Here is an 18,778-nt window from a genome sequence, read left to right on the forward strand (position 1 = left end):
AAAACGTAACATCGAATTATGACTGAACAAACCCCCTAAACGAAATTCAGAGTACGCCACTGGTAGAATACCTAAGATGGCTTTATTTTCTTTGATTATCTGGAATAAACACGTGGTATATCTATGTAGCATTACCACATTCTGAAGTGCGGCTGAAATTTTCAACGGTTGCTTCATGGTGTTCAGCGTGAGAAGCGCAGCGATGTTGATTGCCTTGCCTCAGTTTGATTTCCGTTGGTCGGTTACGAGCGATAGCACTGCGCCGTGGGGTGGTTAACGGCTCCTCAGTGGTGGGATTCAGCCGGTTCTATAGAACCGTCTCACGGAATTTTATGAGATCAGCAAACCGGTTAGCATTACTGGTTACTCTCAATGACTTTTTGTAACAGAACCGGGTAAAAAATATGACTTTTGTGATGAAACCGGTTGACAAAAAAATTTAATCCCAACACTGCATACATTTAAATAGGAAACTATCAGCTCGCTGATTATCTTGGACCCGATTAATAAACGGACGAAAACCTTCCGGATAAATATGGTATATCTGAAATCCCAAATTGTTCTGAGATACAATTCCGCCCGACGGCGCACTTAGGCTTGTTGAACATCAAAATTGCGCAAAGCAATAGAGCCTTTTCGCGTCAATTTTTTCATAGGGCAATTGTGGTGAATATTGTTCCATATGGATTTAATTTGGTAGCTTCAAATCTATGTGACTTTTGTAATGTGCATGTTGAGAATGTCAATCACCTATTCTATGAATGTAACTACTCAACAATATTCTAGAAGAAATTGAATCAGTGGATGTATGTAAAAAGTTGCATTAATTATGCCTTCACGAAAATTGAATGTTTTTTAGGATATAGTCGGAATTTTTTTGACCTGATATGTAGTTGTGCTTTGCTTGCTGACCGATTTTATCTATACAAATGTGAAATTGGTAAAAGAAGGTCGAAGCTTAAAAGTTTTTCAAACATTTTTGACATTATAATATAGAATGAAACAATATTGGCAGTGGAAAATAGAAAAAATACGCAAATATAGAAAAAAATGGAGAATTTTTGGTATATATTTAAAATATATAATAAATGTGATATTAAATATATTTGAGTATGTGTTATTATTTGCATTCTCTATTACGTTTGTATGATATTAATACTCAATATTGTTTAATGTTTTATTCAAATCAAATTTGAATAAAACAAATTTGACATTATAAAAGAGAATGATATTGGCACTGAAACAAAGGAAAAATAAACAAACATAGAACAAAATATATCAATAACATCCATTAGTCAGTATCAAGTTGTGTGACACAAAAATCTTTCTGATTATTTGTCCATCTTTAACCATAGTGTCCCTAAAATAAAATTACTCAATACTTAGACTTTATCCTATCCTTCTGAATAATCATATGAGATAAGAAATTATTTCCAATCTCCCCCATTAAAGAATACTAAGATTTATATGTATGCGATGCAGTATATAATTAAATTCAGAAAACGTTGAACATTAGAACTTGAATGCTATGTTGTTCACAATGCCGCCCGAGGGAGAATGTTTGAAGAATCGAATTCACGAGAAAATGGCATGTGATACGATCCAGACTAAAATGTTTTTGTGAACAACAAACTCACTAAAATGATATGTTATGGGAGCCCGTGGTTTACGCGTCAATTTTGTTGCGTCTTTCTTTCGTTAATTTACCTTAGGACAGGTGCTCATCTGCGAAAAATGTACTACCAAATATACTATGCCAAATTCCACAAAACGGAGATTCTTGGAAAAGATAATTTAACATAAAATGTTCGATAACAAACAGGTACCAACCACTACTGTACATTGAATGAATGCGAATCAGTAGCTTGTCTACTGAATGGAACAAAAACATTTTGGGCGAAGCAAAAAACGGAAAGCGCAGTCGAACATGGAGGCCTAGGGTAAACAGCTTTTTCCTCGGTTTACAATAAATCGTCATGTAACACTGTATTTAAGAAATACCTTCCACAAGAATAAATTACTCTGAAGTATTCCTGTTAGTAAACATTAATGATACACAGAGTAGGTAAAGTACGTATTTTGTATATATATATACCTTAAACTTTAGAGAGATTAATCGTGTCTAATTGAGATTTTATTTTTTCCCGATATTCTATAATTAGACCAAGTTTCTCCATTTAATGAAATAATACGAAACACGAAGGAGAAAGGTAGATATTTTTGTTGTATCGCCAGTAAAAATCCCAACATTTTCTAGGTCGCATGCATTGATTCTATCCAATTGAATAAACTCGAAGGGAATTTTTCAAACTCCTATTACCACATTACTCACTCAATAGAATTGAACGTTGGAAATTTTGTGGGAAGTATTTTGAAAATAAGGTCGACACACAAACTGATGGCATAACTTTCTATAGATAATCATCAAATTCAGTGGTTTTATGTTTTACTCAGAACAATCACAATTGCTATATAAAAGGTCTGACACGAGACGAAACTTTTGCCGGCATATTTTCCGTAGAACAGTGTCCGCATAGCCTTGTGGTCGAAGCGTTGGCATCGCAGAATATATTTCTTGGGTACGAACCCCATGCCCACCACCTCACCCTGTGTCTATTATTCCCTTACGTTGTCTATGAGTGCTTGCACATAGAATTGTTCAGTGTGATGGTGTGAAAATGCCTCATAAACGAGAAAAGTGAGTATCACGCCACCAAAACGATTATACTTACTTATTATCTGCTTGGTTACAAATCAGTTTTGGACTTTAGAATCTAATTTTCGACTGCTAACAATTTTCTTTGTTCTGCTGCTAACCCGTTGCGTTTTGGTTGAAATTTCTTGTTTTATGTTTTTAAACTATTTATCGTAACTCGACTCGTATTTTCATTGTAAAATAGTGTTTTTTGTTAGCAACGGCGATTTTGTGTTGCTAAGAGCCAACGATTTAAAATACCATGCATTCCTGGACAAAAACGAGAGATGTCGTCATTTAATTTCACTACAAGAGAGAAGAAATTTCTCTCGTTTTTTGTTTTCTTTATTCCTCTACTGAGTCTACGAAAATAGAGAAATTTTTGCCAAAACCGCACCCTTCCCTTTAAATAGGCAATTACTACTTGAACAGAACCGCCAGTGACCGTAAGAAGTAATTATCAAACTGAAGTGGGTCATTGTGGCATGAACGAAGCAGCTTCAAGAAGCATTATGAAGTCGCGAAAGGAAATTGTGTGTATGAAGCTGAAATATTAGCAGGCAATGTTTCAATTTGGGAATTATAAATTGGCGAGCTATATTGTTTAAGTAATTTAATACTGATAACATTCCGTAATAAGTGTTTGAGTAAGTATTTCAATTTTCTGTGCGTTAATAGTTAAATACTGTAAAGTATAGTAAGTGATACTTTAAGCAGTAGCCATAAGATTTTCAGTTGGATAGAAAATTTGGACGTAACTTGACATGGAGTAATCTATATCAAATACAAAACAATATGCCTACTGAATCTATTTACGTAACCGAGAAAGATTCTCTTTTAAAAGACGAGCCTTCAAATAGCTCACATTCGAATAGATATATATATGACGCACATTAAAATTCCATAAATGTGCTGTAGCTTATACTTTCATATGATGTATGAAATATTTGCAGCGGCTAAATGGATTTAGAAGTTTTGAAAACTATTTTAGAGCCTGTTCATTGTATGAAAAAAGACTGGTATATTCTCAAGCTGTCTTAATTTTTTAGAAATAAAAATTCGATCATCAACTCACGTTTGCTTTATCTTTGATCCTGGGTTAATTTTTATTATTTTCCAAAACATTTCGCATAAAATATTCATGCATCCCATGGGATGAAAATGTATTGCTTTCGTATTATCGACTCGCAATATCACGAAAATTGTCAAAATAAACAGCAAGCCTCTCAAGTGCGCTGAGTCACCCCCTTTTCAATATGATCAAGTACAAACCTTTGATAGCACTCCCCAAAGTTTCAGAATTGATGTTGTGTGTTTTTCGTGAATAAAATTTGTCACCGTTTCTTTGTATTAAGTATGCATTGTGTGAAAATAATGCTCTTGAAATAACTACGACGCATCTGGCCGATGGTGTCATTAAAATAATTTCAGCAAAGAATATTTTGGACGTAAACATGACGCCTCTCTCGCTCACTCGTTTTCAACTTTAACTACCGGTATGTTCTGTTTATAGTATTTATAGAACGTAGATAATACTGGTAAAATTGCCCGCGTTGTTGTAGATTTTGCAGACATGTTCATTTGTGTGCAGCATTTGCAGGCTAATTTTGTCTTGTAGGGTTTAAATTATTTGGTAAATGTACACATTGAGTACATAGGATTATATCTGAAACTCTTTTAATAGCATTAGGTAATCCGTAACAATTTAAGATCTGTCGTTACCTTAGCAAAGATGTTTTGACGATTTTGATTAGGAATATTAAAACGCTACAAATACAAGTCAAATAATAGGTGAAAGGTGAATAAAAATGGGGCAATAATTTACCTTATCCCAATATAACCTGAACAAAATTTAAAAAAGCAGAAAATGAATTACGGGAAATCTTGTTTAATCGTAACATGTTGTTATCTCGTCACCTATATGTAGGCTACACCAGAATAAATAAAATATTTAGGCCGTTTGTTTGGCATTGATAAAATAAAGAAAGAAGAGCAGGATGAAGATCAACATCGACAAAGAATTTATGGGATCCACAACCGGTATATTGCGGTTAGGAACAATCGGATTCGGTGGAGCAGTGTTCGGGACTCTTGCTGCTAACAGTATGTGATGTTGATTTACCTTCACTAGAATTTCCTAATACACTTTTTACCTAAATTCCTGAACAAAAATAAAAAGTATCTGGGTTTGCTACAGATTAGCCTAATTTTATAATTTTAGCCTAATACATAGCTACACTTGTCTTAGATATATATGAATTATTCGTTTAGTGGTAGAGTGTTAAACGACTAACAAATTTGGAGTTCAACGCACTGGAGTAGATTGAAAAAATTAATATTCCCTGGTTATTTGTTGAATTTGGACAAGGAGGATTTGTAAAATAATTTATGGGATCCTTATGGAACACCCCCGCCACCGTTCAAAACGAAAAAAAGAATTATATTCGCGATTTTAAAATTTCTGGTAAACTAAATCTAATTAAGTCAAAAATCTTGCTGCACATTATACGCATACGGATCCACCTACGCAAAGGCATAGAGCAAGGAAAGATTGCTAGTTTCACGTAACCCCAACTGTTAGTTACGTAAACTTTATTACACGCGAATTTAGTGTTTGGGAAATCGATTTATCTAACTTTCATAAATACGTCTCTAGGGATTTTGATTTCATATCTCATCTTTAGAGGGTCGCAACTCGCAACATTAAAACCGATGAAAATCTCCTCCAATAAAAATAGTCATAGTCGTTATTTTAATAGCAGTCAATTAATGCAAGGCAGTAAACAATTTTAAAGAACCGCTTACAAAAGTATTTAGCTTTGTGTTTCATATAATTGCGTACACTTCCAATTAACTGGTGATCGATGTACTGTAGCATATAAAAACGTGGCATGTTTAATTTGAATTGATGGGAAAAACCAGGCGCATTATCTCATGGTTCAATGCACAGCATGCCTAACACAGACAAAAGTGAACATACCAAGCTAGTCGATTTCAGTGAATACAGTAAAGTTAAATCACCCGAAACACAAACACTCGGACACCTATGAAGAACTATCAAAACTTGTACTTACGGTATCGTCGCAGACACGTTCATTTTACGGATTCTAACATTATTACATGATATATTTCGAATTTTAGATGGAACTTGCTTCTATTCTCCATAATAAAATTCATAACATACCGACATAAAATTTTTAGCCTTTTTCAATTTAATAATACTGTTAAATGCGTTTTCCTTTTTGCGTAAATGATACACCACCGCTTGCAATTTGATTAGTCTATGCCTATTATAACTTTTTACCAATTTTATATACCGACACAAACATAGAAAATCTCTATTTTAGACCTCCTCGTTCGACCTACCGCGCATCTACTGATGTGGATCGCAGTATTTGCCTGGTCCATCAGTACAATAATATTCATAGCTGGACTTCTCTCTCGCCAGCTATTCTCTGGCGGTGCAGAATATCGAGTTAGCTTCTTATTCTCTATTCTCTATCTGATTGGTGCAATTATGTACGGAATTTGGGACGTAAGTATTAGTGTATATTTCTAATCAATGTTAAATGGTGTTCACCAAATCAAGGAAATTTTAAAAATAATGCAACGTTAAAAATAACTCGGGAGACACTGAATGTGTCCTTCTGATTTACGAATGTTTGGAGCACGATGGGATGTATAATCGTATTTGTGATAATTTGATAACTTACTGCTCACGCATCACAAAAACGTTTTTTGTCAACGAAGAATACTTGACTGTATTTTGTACTTATGTACAATCATACATCAAAATGACGGTGAATTGCAAATGGCATTTTCCCGCCCGCAGTTCCCTGGGCAATTTCATTCAGCCCCTAAACCCGACTATACATTTTTAGATCGACGTGAGGCCATTTACAGGCATGGGTGTCCTGGTTTTTGTGTATGCTGCAATCAACTTCATACTCTATTTGGTGCTTTTCGCCCTACAATTTTGCTCGAGCGACGTCGGAAGAAAATGGAAAGAGTCCGCAAAAACTAGAAAAGAAGCAAAGCCAAAGAAAGAAAAGAAATCAGCAAATGACGACAAAAAGGAATTGAAAGAAGAAATACAGGCCGAGGAAGGTACAGCTGTCAATGCTGACGCTGTCGTGGAAAACGGAAAGGATGATGTAATGCAATAAATGTATTCTCTTCTGCACGTTTTTGAGTGTGAAATGTCATAAAAATTGATTTTAAAATGCGGGCATTGAAGTGTTGTTGAATGATTTTGTATCGATTTGCTCTATTCAGCAAACGGATTTAACATCCGCTTTTATAACTAAAACTTTTCAGAACGAAACTTTTTTGAAGCCTTTTTTGTCACCTTACCAAACAATTATTTCACTCTGGGATTGTAAAATAGCTTGCCTGACATGTCAATTTGGAAATCAAATGAAATGAGTATTAAAAGGTTTATAGCTTTATTCAGTCGATTCCAAAATATTTTTGTCTGATTGAATGCGTACATTACCTTACGGTACAGACTCCCAAAATTTATCTTATAGTAACATATATGAATATATAACGTTATGATATCGTTTTCTTTTCAGGAGCCTGAAGCCCAACAAGCTCAACAAGAAGCCGTCGTCGAGCAGAAAGTAGAATGAATTGTTTGTAAAGAGGAAGACTATTGAAAAATAATATATATTTTTGAACATTTCTTGAATTTGAGTAATATGACTCATAGAGAACGGTAAATTCCATTCCAATGTGTTAAAATGAATCATGCCTGGAATATGATACTAAAATGAGAGTAATGTAATAAACCCCTAGATATATATTTAGCTTAATAAAAATGTCGAAAGGGATGCAAAATACTTTTCACTTGGAACACAGTTTAATATGCTTTAAAGGTGAGACGAAACTACCAAAATGTCAATTTCTTAAAATATTTTTACTCGTTCTGATTTACTGCAAAATGCTATTGTGAAGTTTGTGTAGTTTCGGAATAATTCTCCCAATTGATTTTTGATTATAACCGTCCATGACAATCAAGTTGATTTTAAATTAGATGTGTATCTGTACTTAAACGTTTCCCTGAATTAAGCATAAAATTCACGAAAAGGTTGTTTTATGTGATTTAATCATGCAGATATTTTTTTCATTGATCCGGATATCTCACCTTCCCGTATATATTGTGATTTTTGCAGTTTTTTATATAAAACCATAGAATTTTATTTTCCTGGTATTCTTTTTAATTTTTTTGCTTCTCATTTCTGTTTATAAATAAAAAGGTTTCTGTCTTTTTTTTATGATTAACTCGTTTAAATGGTAATACAACAGTTTGAACACATATTACAAGACAGTCATAAAATTTTTGCAAAACGGGCATGCCGGCATGCATATCAAGTCAAGTAAAGTTTATTTTTTCCAACCAGTAAAAAGAACACTTTCTCCTCTGTATGTATTTCCTTCCTTAGTCAAAGGTCAAGTCTGTCACTGACTCATGGTGAATTTCACGATGTAAAATAGACGGAATATGACCGCGGATATGGGCCTTGATTTTCTAGGGTTGAATCAAATATTGTTTTGAAATTTACCTTGCGTATGACAAACAACGAATTTTTTTGTAACCATCCGGTGTTGTTTTGATGTTTAGGTAATATAAAAAAGTCTACATGGTAAACTTCCGTCTTAACTTTTGATAAAATCTAACAGTATAGTAGTCCATGATAGAAAAAATAGGTATGGGCCATTGCAAATACGGCTCAATATCAAGAAAAATGAGTCTCATTCGCTAATTTCCTTGTATCGTTACGTGCTTTGAACGCCGTCTTCGATTATTTTTATTAAATTTATAAAAGTGGATATATATATAATGGTTTTTCTATTTACAATATTTGAGGAATTTGCTTCAGGGTGTTGTTATAAATATGGTAAATAATCTATTTTGCAGTCGATAATGCAGCTTACAAGACCCGCGGGCAATTCAAAACAGACGAATAGAAAATACATAATATAGACAAGCAGTGTTACCTATAAGTCGGTTAACTTTTTGCTAACCTTCTCCGAAGCCGGAACCTTTTTTATTTACCCTCTAAATGAGACCCAAATCAATAAGAGTACCACTTGGTCAGCGTGGCCATTTCCAGAACCGACCCTTAAATAGTGCATGATTATATACTCTGGACTACAGACTGGAAAATATTTTCCTATGTATAACCATGACAATATGTTATATCAAGATTGGGTACTCCCGTAGGATGTGTAGGTTAAGATCAGGCCATAAATTTATTCCGATTTTATTTTTATTTCAGTTATATTACGAGTTCGGGAATTGTCTGGGTCAGCCAGGTGAAACCGTATACCCCGTCCCCCTACCCATAGGCACCGTTCCTTTACACAACTTATTGTAAAGTAAGCGAACAAAATTAGTTACCTCTACATTGGTACACACACTTCTGGAGCGCGCAAGAATGTTATACGCTTTTATCAATTCTTTTCAATGACAAATGAGATACGTGCGTGGAGAGAAAGCCGATAAGTAAATGTAATCAAATGGAAAAAGACACTAACCCAGTCAAAAGACGTAACGGCGAGCGCCGATCTGTGTATGAGCATTATCCAAAACCTCATTTAATTAAAAAATCTTCAAAACATCCTTCCATAACAAACGATATGGCACTCAAATGTTAATCCCCATATAAAATTTGTGTTAGTGTCTGATCGAAATGGGTAAATCCGAATAATTTATCATATATATATAGTAAAAGTGGAATAACTAATTACATGCAAACAATCTTAATTTGAAAAAAAGGTACTCAAATGTTCAATCAGATAATTTGTAAAAATAGGGAATACTGCTGATAACGAACCTTTCGAGAACTTTAATTACATAGTTGATACCAAAATCCATAAATATTCGTTTGTCTATTCATAGTCGGTCTACATTCGAATTTTTACTATTGTATATTGTTCCGTCAGAAATTTTTAGGACAATGATTCGAATGTCAAAACCAATTATTAGGTTTGTATTTTCTTTAAAAAATTTACACCGATGCCAAAATAAATACATAGTTAAATTTATTCACAACAATAAATTTTTTTAGTGGACGGATATCAAAGATATGCCATGGAATTGAATATATTTTGCAGCTTACTAAATCACGCTTCGACGACCGGTGCATTGTACTCGGGAAAGGGCGTGCTATCAGTCTCCCTGATTGCCATATCCTGTTCGCATCCCATGTGTTAAGTGTCGGAGGATTGCTGGCCTTGCTTTTGTAGTTTGGCTCATATCACTGCTGGTCGGTTACGGATACATCTCTCACCATGACTATTCGTTTTGAAGAAAAAAACTGCGGACAGGGAACAAATTCTTTGTAATCCACAAACGAACTCATTTCAATGCATAAACACAAAAATTGATTTATTTCGTAACAATGGTTGTTGTACGGGCTTTTTTTTTGTAGCAAGTAGTGTAAGTAACGTGTTTCCCCGAAATTAAGACCTACCCTGAAAATAAGACTTATTCAATAACGCGAATATTTTTTTTGACCTAGTCGTTAGCATGAAATCTCTCCCACAAATGGTTTGAATGAATCAAACACGTTTGATATAATCTATGTTTGGCGGTTCTTTTGAATAAAAACGTGTTATTTATAAGGAAATATAATTTTGTAATTTCGATTTTGATAAATAAAAATATAAGACATTCCCCCAAAATGAGCCCTAGTGTTATTTTTCAAAAGAAAACTGTAAGTAAGGCCCAGTCTTATTTTCGGGGAAACACGGTAAGTGAAAGCACATGTTAGTTCGTGAGGTTCACTAGTCAAACGTTTTAACAAGTAGTTGTAATTAGCGCTTCAGTTCAGTTTGATATTCAAAATTTGGCATTAAAATGGCTGGAAAACGTAGAAAAGTTTGCGAAGAGGGCAAAGTGCTTGGACGGAAAATATTTCTTTGTTGAACATTATTCAAAACTTATCTGCTTCACCAGCATCGTAGTTACGATATGTACTGCGGATATCATCAAAGTTGCCAGTTGATTTTTTAACACTTTGGCCATCACACAGAATTAACATAATCCTTCACACTAATGAGGTAAACAAAAGCAATATAAATTTTGAATGATGATACCGAGAAAACAGCCACGTACACGTCTCAATGAGATTTGAGATATGCGTTAAACACATGAATAGAAGTTGCGGGTGCGGAATAAAGTTTTATGTGATTGTTTGTTTACAGGCGGAAACTAATGCGCCACGCATACTACCAGTAATGTGTATATTTGGCCCAGTAGTACTTCAAGTTTGCTGACCGCCGCTTCGGTATTCAGTATGTTCGTATGTTTCCCCGCTTTTTATTTTAGGAGAGGGAGTTCCAAATTTGGGTGGTGATAGATATTTATTTGACTGATCCTCTTCACCGGCATATAAGCCACTTCCTAAATATTCAAATACATTTTTATTTACGTTGAGAATTAAAGTAAGGTGTCACACCTGATATTTAGCGGAGTTGAAATTTGGGGGGTAGGGAAATCACTGCCGCCGCCCTACATAAACTGTCAACCAAACCGGAATTCTTGACTGTTACCATGGATTGCAATTTTGGGTAAAATATTGGATGTCACATGGCTCAGGAATTATAAAAAGAAGTACCGCTAATAGCATTCTATTGACATTTTGGAGAAAAGCGATAAAAAAGTCTGTAATTACCGGTATACAAAAAATAGAAGAATACGACGATTTTGAGGACAATGGAGTGAAACACAAAACAAAAGAAAGAAAAATACGGGTCGTTTACTTTTTAACATTACAGAGCTATTTTTTAAAAGCAATGTGAAAATAATTGAACCAATGAATGATCAATATTCAAAAATGAGAGTCAAGTGGAAGAACATGGCGCGGCGGTGTGGCTCAACGGGCTAAGCGTTAGGAATACGCTCGCCACCGCACCTCTAATTACTCTGCGTGGGTTCGCAGGTTCGAATCCCATGCAGGGATGGTTATGTGCGAGAGGATTGGTGGACTCCTCGCCGTCGTTGGGTGGTTCACGTAACCGCTGGTCGGTTACGGCTTCCTCCACCACCAAGTCCAACAAACAATACAGTAAAACTAATCCCATACCCGACTTGGAATGGTAACCGGACGAGAGGCCGTGGTTCGCCATATGGATAAGCCGTCTTATCGGCTTTCTTCTCCCCCGGGATAAATATGTAAATCCTATTCTATCCTAACATGCGTCAATCAATATAATTGAACTTATCATAAACATTAGATTAAGTTTAAGTCACTAAAATGCAACTACGGTACTACGGTATTTTCTATATTTAGGTTAGTGAACACGTAGCACTTCGAATTTAAATTCTGTGCGCTATGAATCCCATTTTGGGTTTTGTTTGCTCTCCTTATTCTATAATCAGTTTTCATTTATTTATTTTTATAAACAATTTTATCGTCTGTTGTGCCAATAACTTTGTTTCGTGTTATGGTTGTGCTAATGATGGAGTCGAAATAAACTACGCCGAACTATCCTGCATGTTGACCTGAGACATGAAAATCGCAGCCTACCTCTGTGATAAAAGTCGTTGGGAAGTACGTAGCTGCAGATGACAGATGCAGATGGACTGCCAACAGGGGATAAAATAAAACACTGGTTCATGAATGAACCAGGTATATGTGTTATGTGTGAATGTAATATTGAAGAGACTTTATGTCATTTATTTTTGGAATGTCAATGGGCTGTTGATTTCTGGCAATGGTGCTGCGTAGAAAATAATCGAATTACTATTTTAGCAAATGATTCGGAATGCAAATCTAAATTAATCACAATATTATGCGGAAAATCAACAATTTGGGAATATAGAAATTCAGTAAAATATGATGAAATAGTTAAAAGTAAAAGCAGTATGCGCTCAATATTCAAATGTAAACTGATAGGAGTTTTAAATTTAATGAAAACAAGTGAAAGAAATGATTTACTATTGTATGAACATATGGATGATCTCATACATAGGTCAATCATGATGTGACATGACATTGACATTTTCTATGCAACACCAACTTAAATGGATAGTACATGAAAAGATTCCAATGTCCAAATTTATGCATCATTTTGATTTAATTCATACATAGATAGTGAATAGAGAAATGCCAAAAAACCCACTTTGGCTGTTTTCTGATTTTCTGTCTAATTTTCTAATTTCCATGCAAAAACTAACTAAATCGATTAATTATTGGTAACTATATATAAAATGTGTGCACGAATTGGATGACGACTGATAATATGGATAAACCTATATTCAATGGATATAAATTGGACTATATATGATACAAAACTCCGGTAATGGTATGGTTTTATATTTTAATTGTTACATATATTATTGAACTTGTGGGCAATGTGTTTTGAAATTATGAAATTGTTTTAATTGGGTGCAAATTATACTAATTCGACAATAAAATTAATATACGAAAATTCCGTTTGGCATTGGAATTTATTTGGCAAAAAAAAAAAAAAAATGGAATTTATTTGGCAAAAAAAAAAAAAAAAGCTGCAGATGACATTAAAGCGGACAAAACCATAAGTAAGGTTTTAAACGTACACATGTTAGATTGAAAGGTGTTGTCGAAAGAAGTCAGGAAGTGGTAAGTTACGTCTGTACGTGCCCGCTCACCCAAAAGTATTACCGGTACCGGTAACCAACAAATGAATTATTGGAAGTCCCTGGATTATATGGAATATTATATCTGATGGAATTATCTTGATATTACTGATATACGGTATATGTTTGTTCACTTGCGGTACACAATATATCTTTATTTATATTTAATTTATTTATTATTTACATATTGAATAATCCACATTGTGGATCCATTTAAAAAAAAAAAAAAGTATTAATTTAAATAAAACACACACACACATACCTGCATACTGCAGTAGTCTACTGACTGTATTCTGTTGATCACTAACTGACAAAACTTATTACCGAATATAGGTCAGATATTTAGAAAAATTGGGTTGAACTGGGGTTAGTCGGGTCAGTACGATTAGTCTTAAATTTGACTTGAGAAACAAGGAAGCGAGAAATAGTAGAGCTGTCAGGCTGTACAGTTCCACATTCAGACCATACCGGTACTGCATTAAAATATAACTTAACTAGGCCTATAATTTATTTGACTGTTTATGCTCTAATGATTTCTGCTAGTAGCGTCGTTTAGAATTGTTCCAAAATTTATCAGACTTCAAAAATATTTATATCTTTTATCATTAGATTTAACATCATGTCTAGAATAAGTTTGGAATCCAAACTTCCATCAAGTACCACTCCATCTTTGAAGAATTTAACTGTGAAAGATTTTTCTAAACTTGGAGAAAGTCAAACGGAGGCTTTACAAGCTTTAACCAGACCTCATGTCGATTCTTTCAACTGGTTTTTAAATACTGGTATCAAATACTCGGCCAGACTTATTCCTCCCATTCAAGCTCTTGTCCAAAATCGTCGTTTCTCTGTTCAATTCGTGGATGCAACTATCGAGAAACCACGTGTTGATGAAGGGTTTCGTAATTGTCGAACATTAGCTGTATATCCATCAGAATGTCGACAGCGTGGGTCAACATATCACGCTAAACTTCACGCTACCTTTTCGTATTCTATTGATGGAATAAAACAAGCGAATATTCCTGTCATGCTTGGTGTTATTCCAATAATGGTGAAATCAAATTCATGCAATTTGAGTGGGTTAACTCCTAAACAATTAGTTGCAAAACAAGAAGAAGCAGAAGAAATGGGTGGATATTTTATTGTGAATGGAAACGAGAAAGTTCTCCGTATGTTAGTAATGCAAAGACGTAACTTTCCTCTTGGTGTTGTCAGACATTCATGGAAAAACAGAGGCCCGAACTATACAGAATTTGGCATTATGATGAGAAGCGTGTCTCCAGATTTGAATGTTGCCAATATGGTTGTTCACTACTTGCGAAATGGCACTGTAAACATTTGTATTTTTCATCGCAAAGAAATGTTCTACATTCCACTGATATTTATGCTTAAATGCCTCGTTGATAAATCTGATGTTGAAATATATAAAGAACTAACAAAAACCAAGGAAGATGACACATATTTCAAAACGTGCATTCAAAATATGCTCCGACAAGCAAAATCACTTAATCTACATTTGCATAAAGATTTCACAAAGTACGTTGGAGGAAAATTTCGTATTAAACTAAGTCAGCCGCCTTGGACAACCGACGCTGAAATAACGAAGTATTTATTGCAACACAACGTTCTTGTTCACTTGAAAAACAATGAAGATAAGTTTCATTTACTTTGTCACATGGCTCAAAAAGTATTCGATCTTGCTATGAAAAAATGTGTCCCAGATAATTTGGATTCGGTCCAAAACCAAGAGGTGCTTTTACCTGGCCATTTATATCAAATGGTTTTGCGTGAGAAAATGGTTCTATGGCTTCTTACTCTATCTAGGCTTATTGAAAAGCAATCTAAGCTGAGTAAAAATCAAGGTCTGTCAATGCTAACGTCATCTGCAATACAAAAAGCAATGAGATCTGTACCTGAAGTATCCAATGCTATGTCCTACCTTCTCGCTACTGGAAACGTCACAACAAAATCAGGTTTGGGTCTTCAGCAAACCACTGGACTAGCTGTCGTTGCAGACAAGCTCAATTTTATGCGCTACATATCACATTTTAGATGCTTACATAGAGGATCGTTTTTTGCGGAAATGCAAACTACTGAAGTCAGAAAATTACTCCCCGAATCATGGGGCTTTTTGTGTCCTGTACATACTCCCGATGGGTCTCCTTGTGGTTTAATGAATCATTTAGCGTACATGTGTGAAGTGGTGACAAATCGTACATCAAATGCTGCTATTGTACCGATGCTATATAATTTTGGTATGATAGGGCCAGATTCATGTCAAGTAAAAGGTCCTAATTATTACCCAGTTTTACTAGATGGGCTTTTAGTGGGATGGCTATCAAAAAAACTAGCGAAACCCGTAGCGGATATTTTGAGAACTAAGAAATCAAATGGGGAAGATAAAATACCGAACACCCTTGAAATTTGCCTGATTGAAAGAACTGAGAAAATATCACAATTTCCTGCTCTTTTCCTATTAACAGACGTAGCACGTATGGTCCGACCAGTGTTGAATTTAGAGACAGGAAACGTGGAAATGATCGGATCATTTGAACAGCCATACATGGATATTTGTATCATTCCTGAAGAAGCACATGAGCATACAACACATCAGGAACTTGTTCAAAATTCTACACTTAGTGCTGTAGCGAGCATGACACCGTATTCTGATTTCAATCAATCCCCCAGGAATATGTACCAATGTCAGATGGGTAAACAGACCATGGGAACACCATGTCAAGCGTTGTCTTACAGAGCTGATAATAAATTATACAGAATTCAAACTCCACAATCGCCTATGGTGCGACCATACATGTACGATCATTTTAAAATGGATAATTTTCCTTTTGGAACGAATGCAGTGGTTGCTGTCATCAGTTATACTGGATTTGATATGGAAGATGCCATGATCTTGAATAAAGCTAGTTTTGACCGTGGTTTTGCATATGGTTCTATTTATAAAGGTGATCTTATTGATTTGGTTAAAATAGTAAATGACATTTCAGTTAAAGTTACATTCGGAACTTTGCCATCTGATAAAATTTCTGCGGAATTGGTGAAGACTGGAAAATTAGGAGCTGATGGTTTACCAGCAGTTGGCCAAAAGCTTGTTTACGGAGATCCCTATTACAGCTACGTGAATGCCGGTACTAAAACATTTCATCTTCAAGTTTACAAAGGACAAGAAACAGCATATGTTGATAACATCAAGGTTTTGAGCAATAACATAGGAACAGGATTGTTCAAAAGGGTGTATATAATTTTACGAATAACACGCAACCCGATTATTGGAGATAAATTTGCAAGTCGTCACGGCCAGAAAGGTATCTGTTCCCAACTTTGGCCCGCTGAAAGCGTTCCTTTTACAGAATCTGGTTTATTTCCTGATATCATATTCAATCCCCATGGATTTCCATCTCGTATGACAATCGGAATGATGATAGAATCTATGGCTGGAAAAGCAGCGGCTATGCACGGTGAACCATATGATGCCACACCATTTTCATTTTCAGAAAACGATTCAGCTATTGACCATTTCGGTAAAACCTTACGAAAAGCAGGGTTCAATTATTACGGTACTGAAAGAATGTATAGTGGCGTTTCCGGCCTTGAACTAGAAGCGGATATATTTATTGGAATTGTTTATTATCAAAGACTGAGACATATGGTATCTGACAAATTTCAAGTTCGTACAACTGGCCCCGTTGATCAAATGACGCAACAGCCTGTACAAGGCCGAAAACGTGCTGGCGGAATCAGGTTTGGTGAAATGGAGAGAGATGCATTGGCCGCACATGGCTGTGCTATATTAAACTATGACAGGCTTTTATTATCATCGGATCAAACATGGGGCCATTTATGTGAGAAATGTGGCAGCATACTATCGCCTATTTTAGAGCGAGATTTGAACAAAGGCCGTCTTTATGGGCTCGGTCGCAAAACATGGAAATGTTTGACGTGTGGTTCATCAGATAATGTTGTTTTAGTTGATATTCCATCAGTGTATAGATACTTAGTCAACGAACTAGCAGCGATGAACATCAAAACTGTGATACCTTCTCGGTAAAAGGATAAAAGTGTGGCCAACAGCCACAGGCAACAATTGTCTCATTAACAGAAGTCATCCTATAATGTGTTTTTCATTAAATATTCTGTAAATACAGCTGTACAATGGGATTCAGTGATTAGCAATCAAGTTTGATTACAATAATCATTTAGTTTTCCTCTGTTCCACTGCCATATTATTTGTGACCTATCGTATGTCAACCAAATTTTTTTTTTTTTTTTAAAAAAGTGACTCAAATTTACATACCCAAATTTTGGGTAGGAAAATTTTCATTGTTTTCATTATTTCAAATTAGGCCTATTAATCAAATCATGTTTGTGTCCATGTTCAGGCTTCAATTATTTTGAACTAAGCAGTATAAATATAAATATAAAACTTTCTGGAAATTTTTAAATAGAATTTCATTTTGAGTTCTCAATATTTAATTGCCATGTTTCTATAGCAAGTCATATTAATGTATAAATTTCAATCAACTTTTGGCCTTCATTTTAGGTTAAATTTTCTTCTGCTATAGTTTACTTGCATTCGATTTCTAATCAACAGGAAAGCCAGCTGTTATTTCAATATGTTTTTCAAGTTTTGTTCAACCTATGTTTACGAAGTGAACTTTGTCCTGTTTACGAAGTGAACTTTTGAGGTGTAAATATGACATGTGAAAATATGTCATCACTTTCTATTTGAACAGTAATTTCATTACTTGCTTGCATAGGTGTTTACCGAAAGTGCTTATATGTACCTATTATAAATATTAAATGATAAAACTGAAAGACTGTTAGTTCTTTAAAATAGAGACAACATAACCTAATTAATGTATTTGGCACTTTTGATGAGTTTAGCACATCATTGCTAATAACTTCAGCTAACTTTCTTGTTGTATTATTTGAATACTGTTCAGTATGGACTTTCTAATATGTAACTTCCTTGTTGTATTATTTGAATACTGTTCGGTTTGGACTTTCTAATATGTAAAGTGCCACAAAACCTCTAAAATATACCTCAATGTAGGTTGTTTGTTCCTGGCTCTATTCCTATTTTGAGGCTACATTTTCCGGTAATTTCATCTTTATTATTAAGCTGATTTACATATGTAATGTTTTATTTGAAAGGTTTGCATAATAGTAATAATAATTGAGATGGTTTGGGCCGCCAACCGGTGTTCTGCCTGTAATTTAAAAAAGTTAAATATGAGAGCAGTTTTATGCTGATAGTGCATTGCTTTACACTGCCAAGTGCCAATTTTTGGATTTTGCTTTGGTCTTTAATTTTAATTAAGGTCACACATTTTGTATTGAATATAGTTGTGAAGGCCTGACATTTTCAACCACTGTTAGAGCAATTTGTGTGGAATAATTGTTGATGGTGCTTTATTATTTTCTTCCATTTTTCAACAGAT

At 34.7% G+C, this 18,778-nt stretch overlaps 2 protein-coding genes across 2 annotated transcripts; both read left to right on the top strand.

The window, feature by feature from the left end:
• The first annotated feature begins 4,605 nt into the window (after positions 1-4,605).
• LOC120329666 (uncharacterized) lies at positions 4,606-8,525 on the top strand. The gene is made up of 4 exons (XM_039396391.2): positions 4,606-4,798; positions 6,043-6,230; positions 6,577-6,849; positions 7,270-8,525. The coding sequence occupies exons 1-4, from the start codon at positions 4,693-4,695 to the stop codon at positions 7,324-7,326; spliced, it is 624 nt and encodes a 207-aa protein (XP_039252325.2). The 5' UTR covers positions 4,606-4,692; the 3' UTR covers positions 7,327-8,525.
• A 5,406-nt stretch (positions 8,526-13,931) lies between these two features.
• Positions 13,932-18,773, top strand: LOC120329633 (DNA-directed RNA polymerase I subunit RPA2-like). Its single transcript, XM_039396351.2, has one exon. The coding sequence runs from the start codon at positions 13,942-13,944 to the stop codon at positions 17,383-17,385; it is 3,444 nt and encodes a 1,147-aa protein (XP_039252285.2). The 5' UTR covers positions 13,932-13,941; the 3' UTR covers positions 17,386-18,773.
• Positions 18,774-18,778: the final 5 nt, after the last annotated feature.

The sequence above is a fragment of the Styela clava genome, chromosome 12, assembly GCF_964204865.1.
Source record: "Styela clava chromosome 12, kaStyClav1.hap1.2, whole genome shotgun sequence".
Taxonomy (NCBI): domain Eukaryota; kingdom Metazoa; phylum Chordata; class Ascidiacea; order Stolidobranchia; family Styelidae; genus Styela; species Styela clava.

What these genes read in the sequence shown, in the direction of transcription:
- LOC120329666 (XM_039396391.2), top strand. Translation starts at nt 4,693, where the DNA reads ATGAAGATCAACATCGACAAAGAATTTATGGGATCCACAACCGGTATA. An exon ending in TTATGTACGGAATTTGGGAC is followed by an intron (nt 6,231 to 6,576) that starts GTAAGTATTAGT and finishes ATACATTTTTAG; the next exon opens with ATCGACGTGAGGCCATTTAC. An exon ending in TGGAAAACGGAAAGGATGAT is followed by an intron (nt 6,850 to 7,269) that starts GTAATGCAATAA and finishes TTTTCTTTTCAG; the next exon opens with GAGCCTGAAGCCCAACAAGC.
- LOC120329633 (XM_039396351.2), top strand. Translation starts at nt 13,942, where the DNA reads ATGTCTAGAATAAGTTTGGAATCCAAACTTCCATCAAGTACCACTCCA.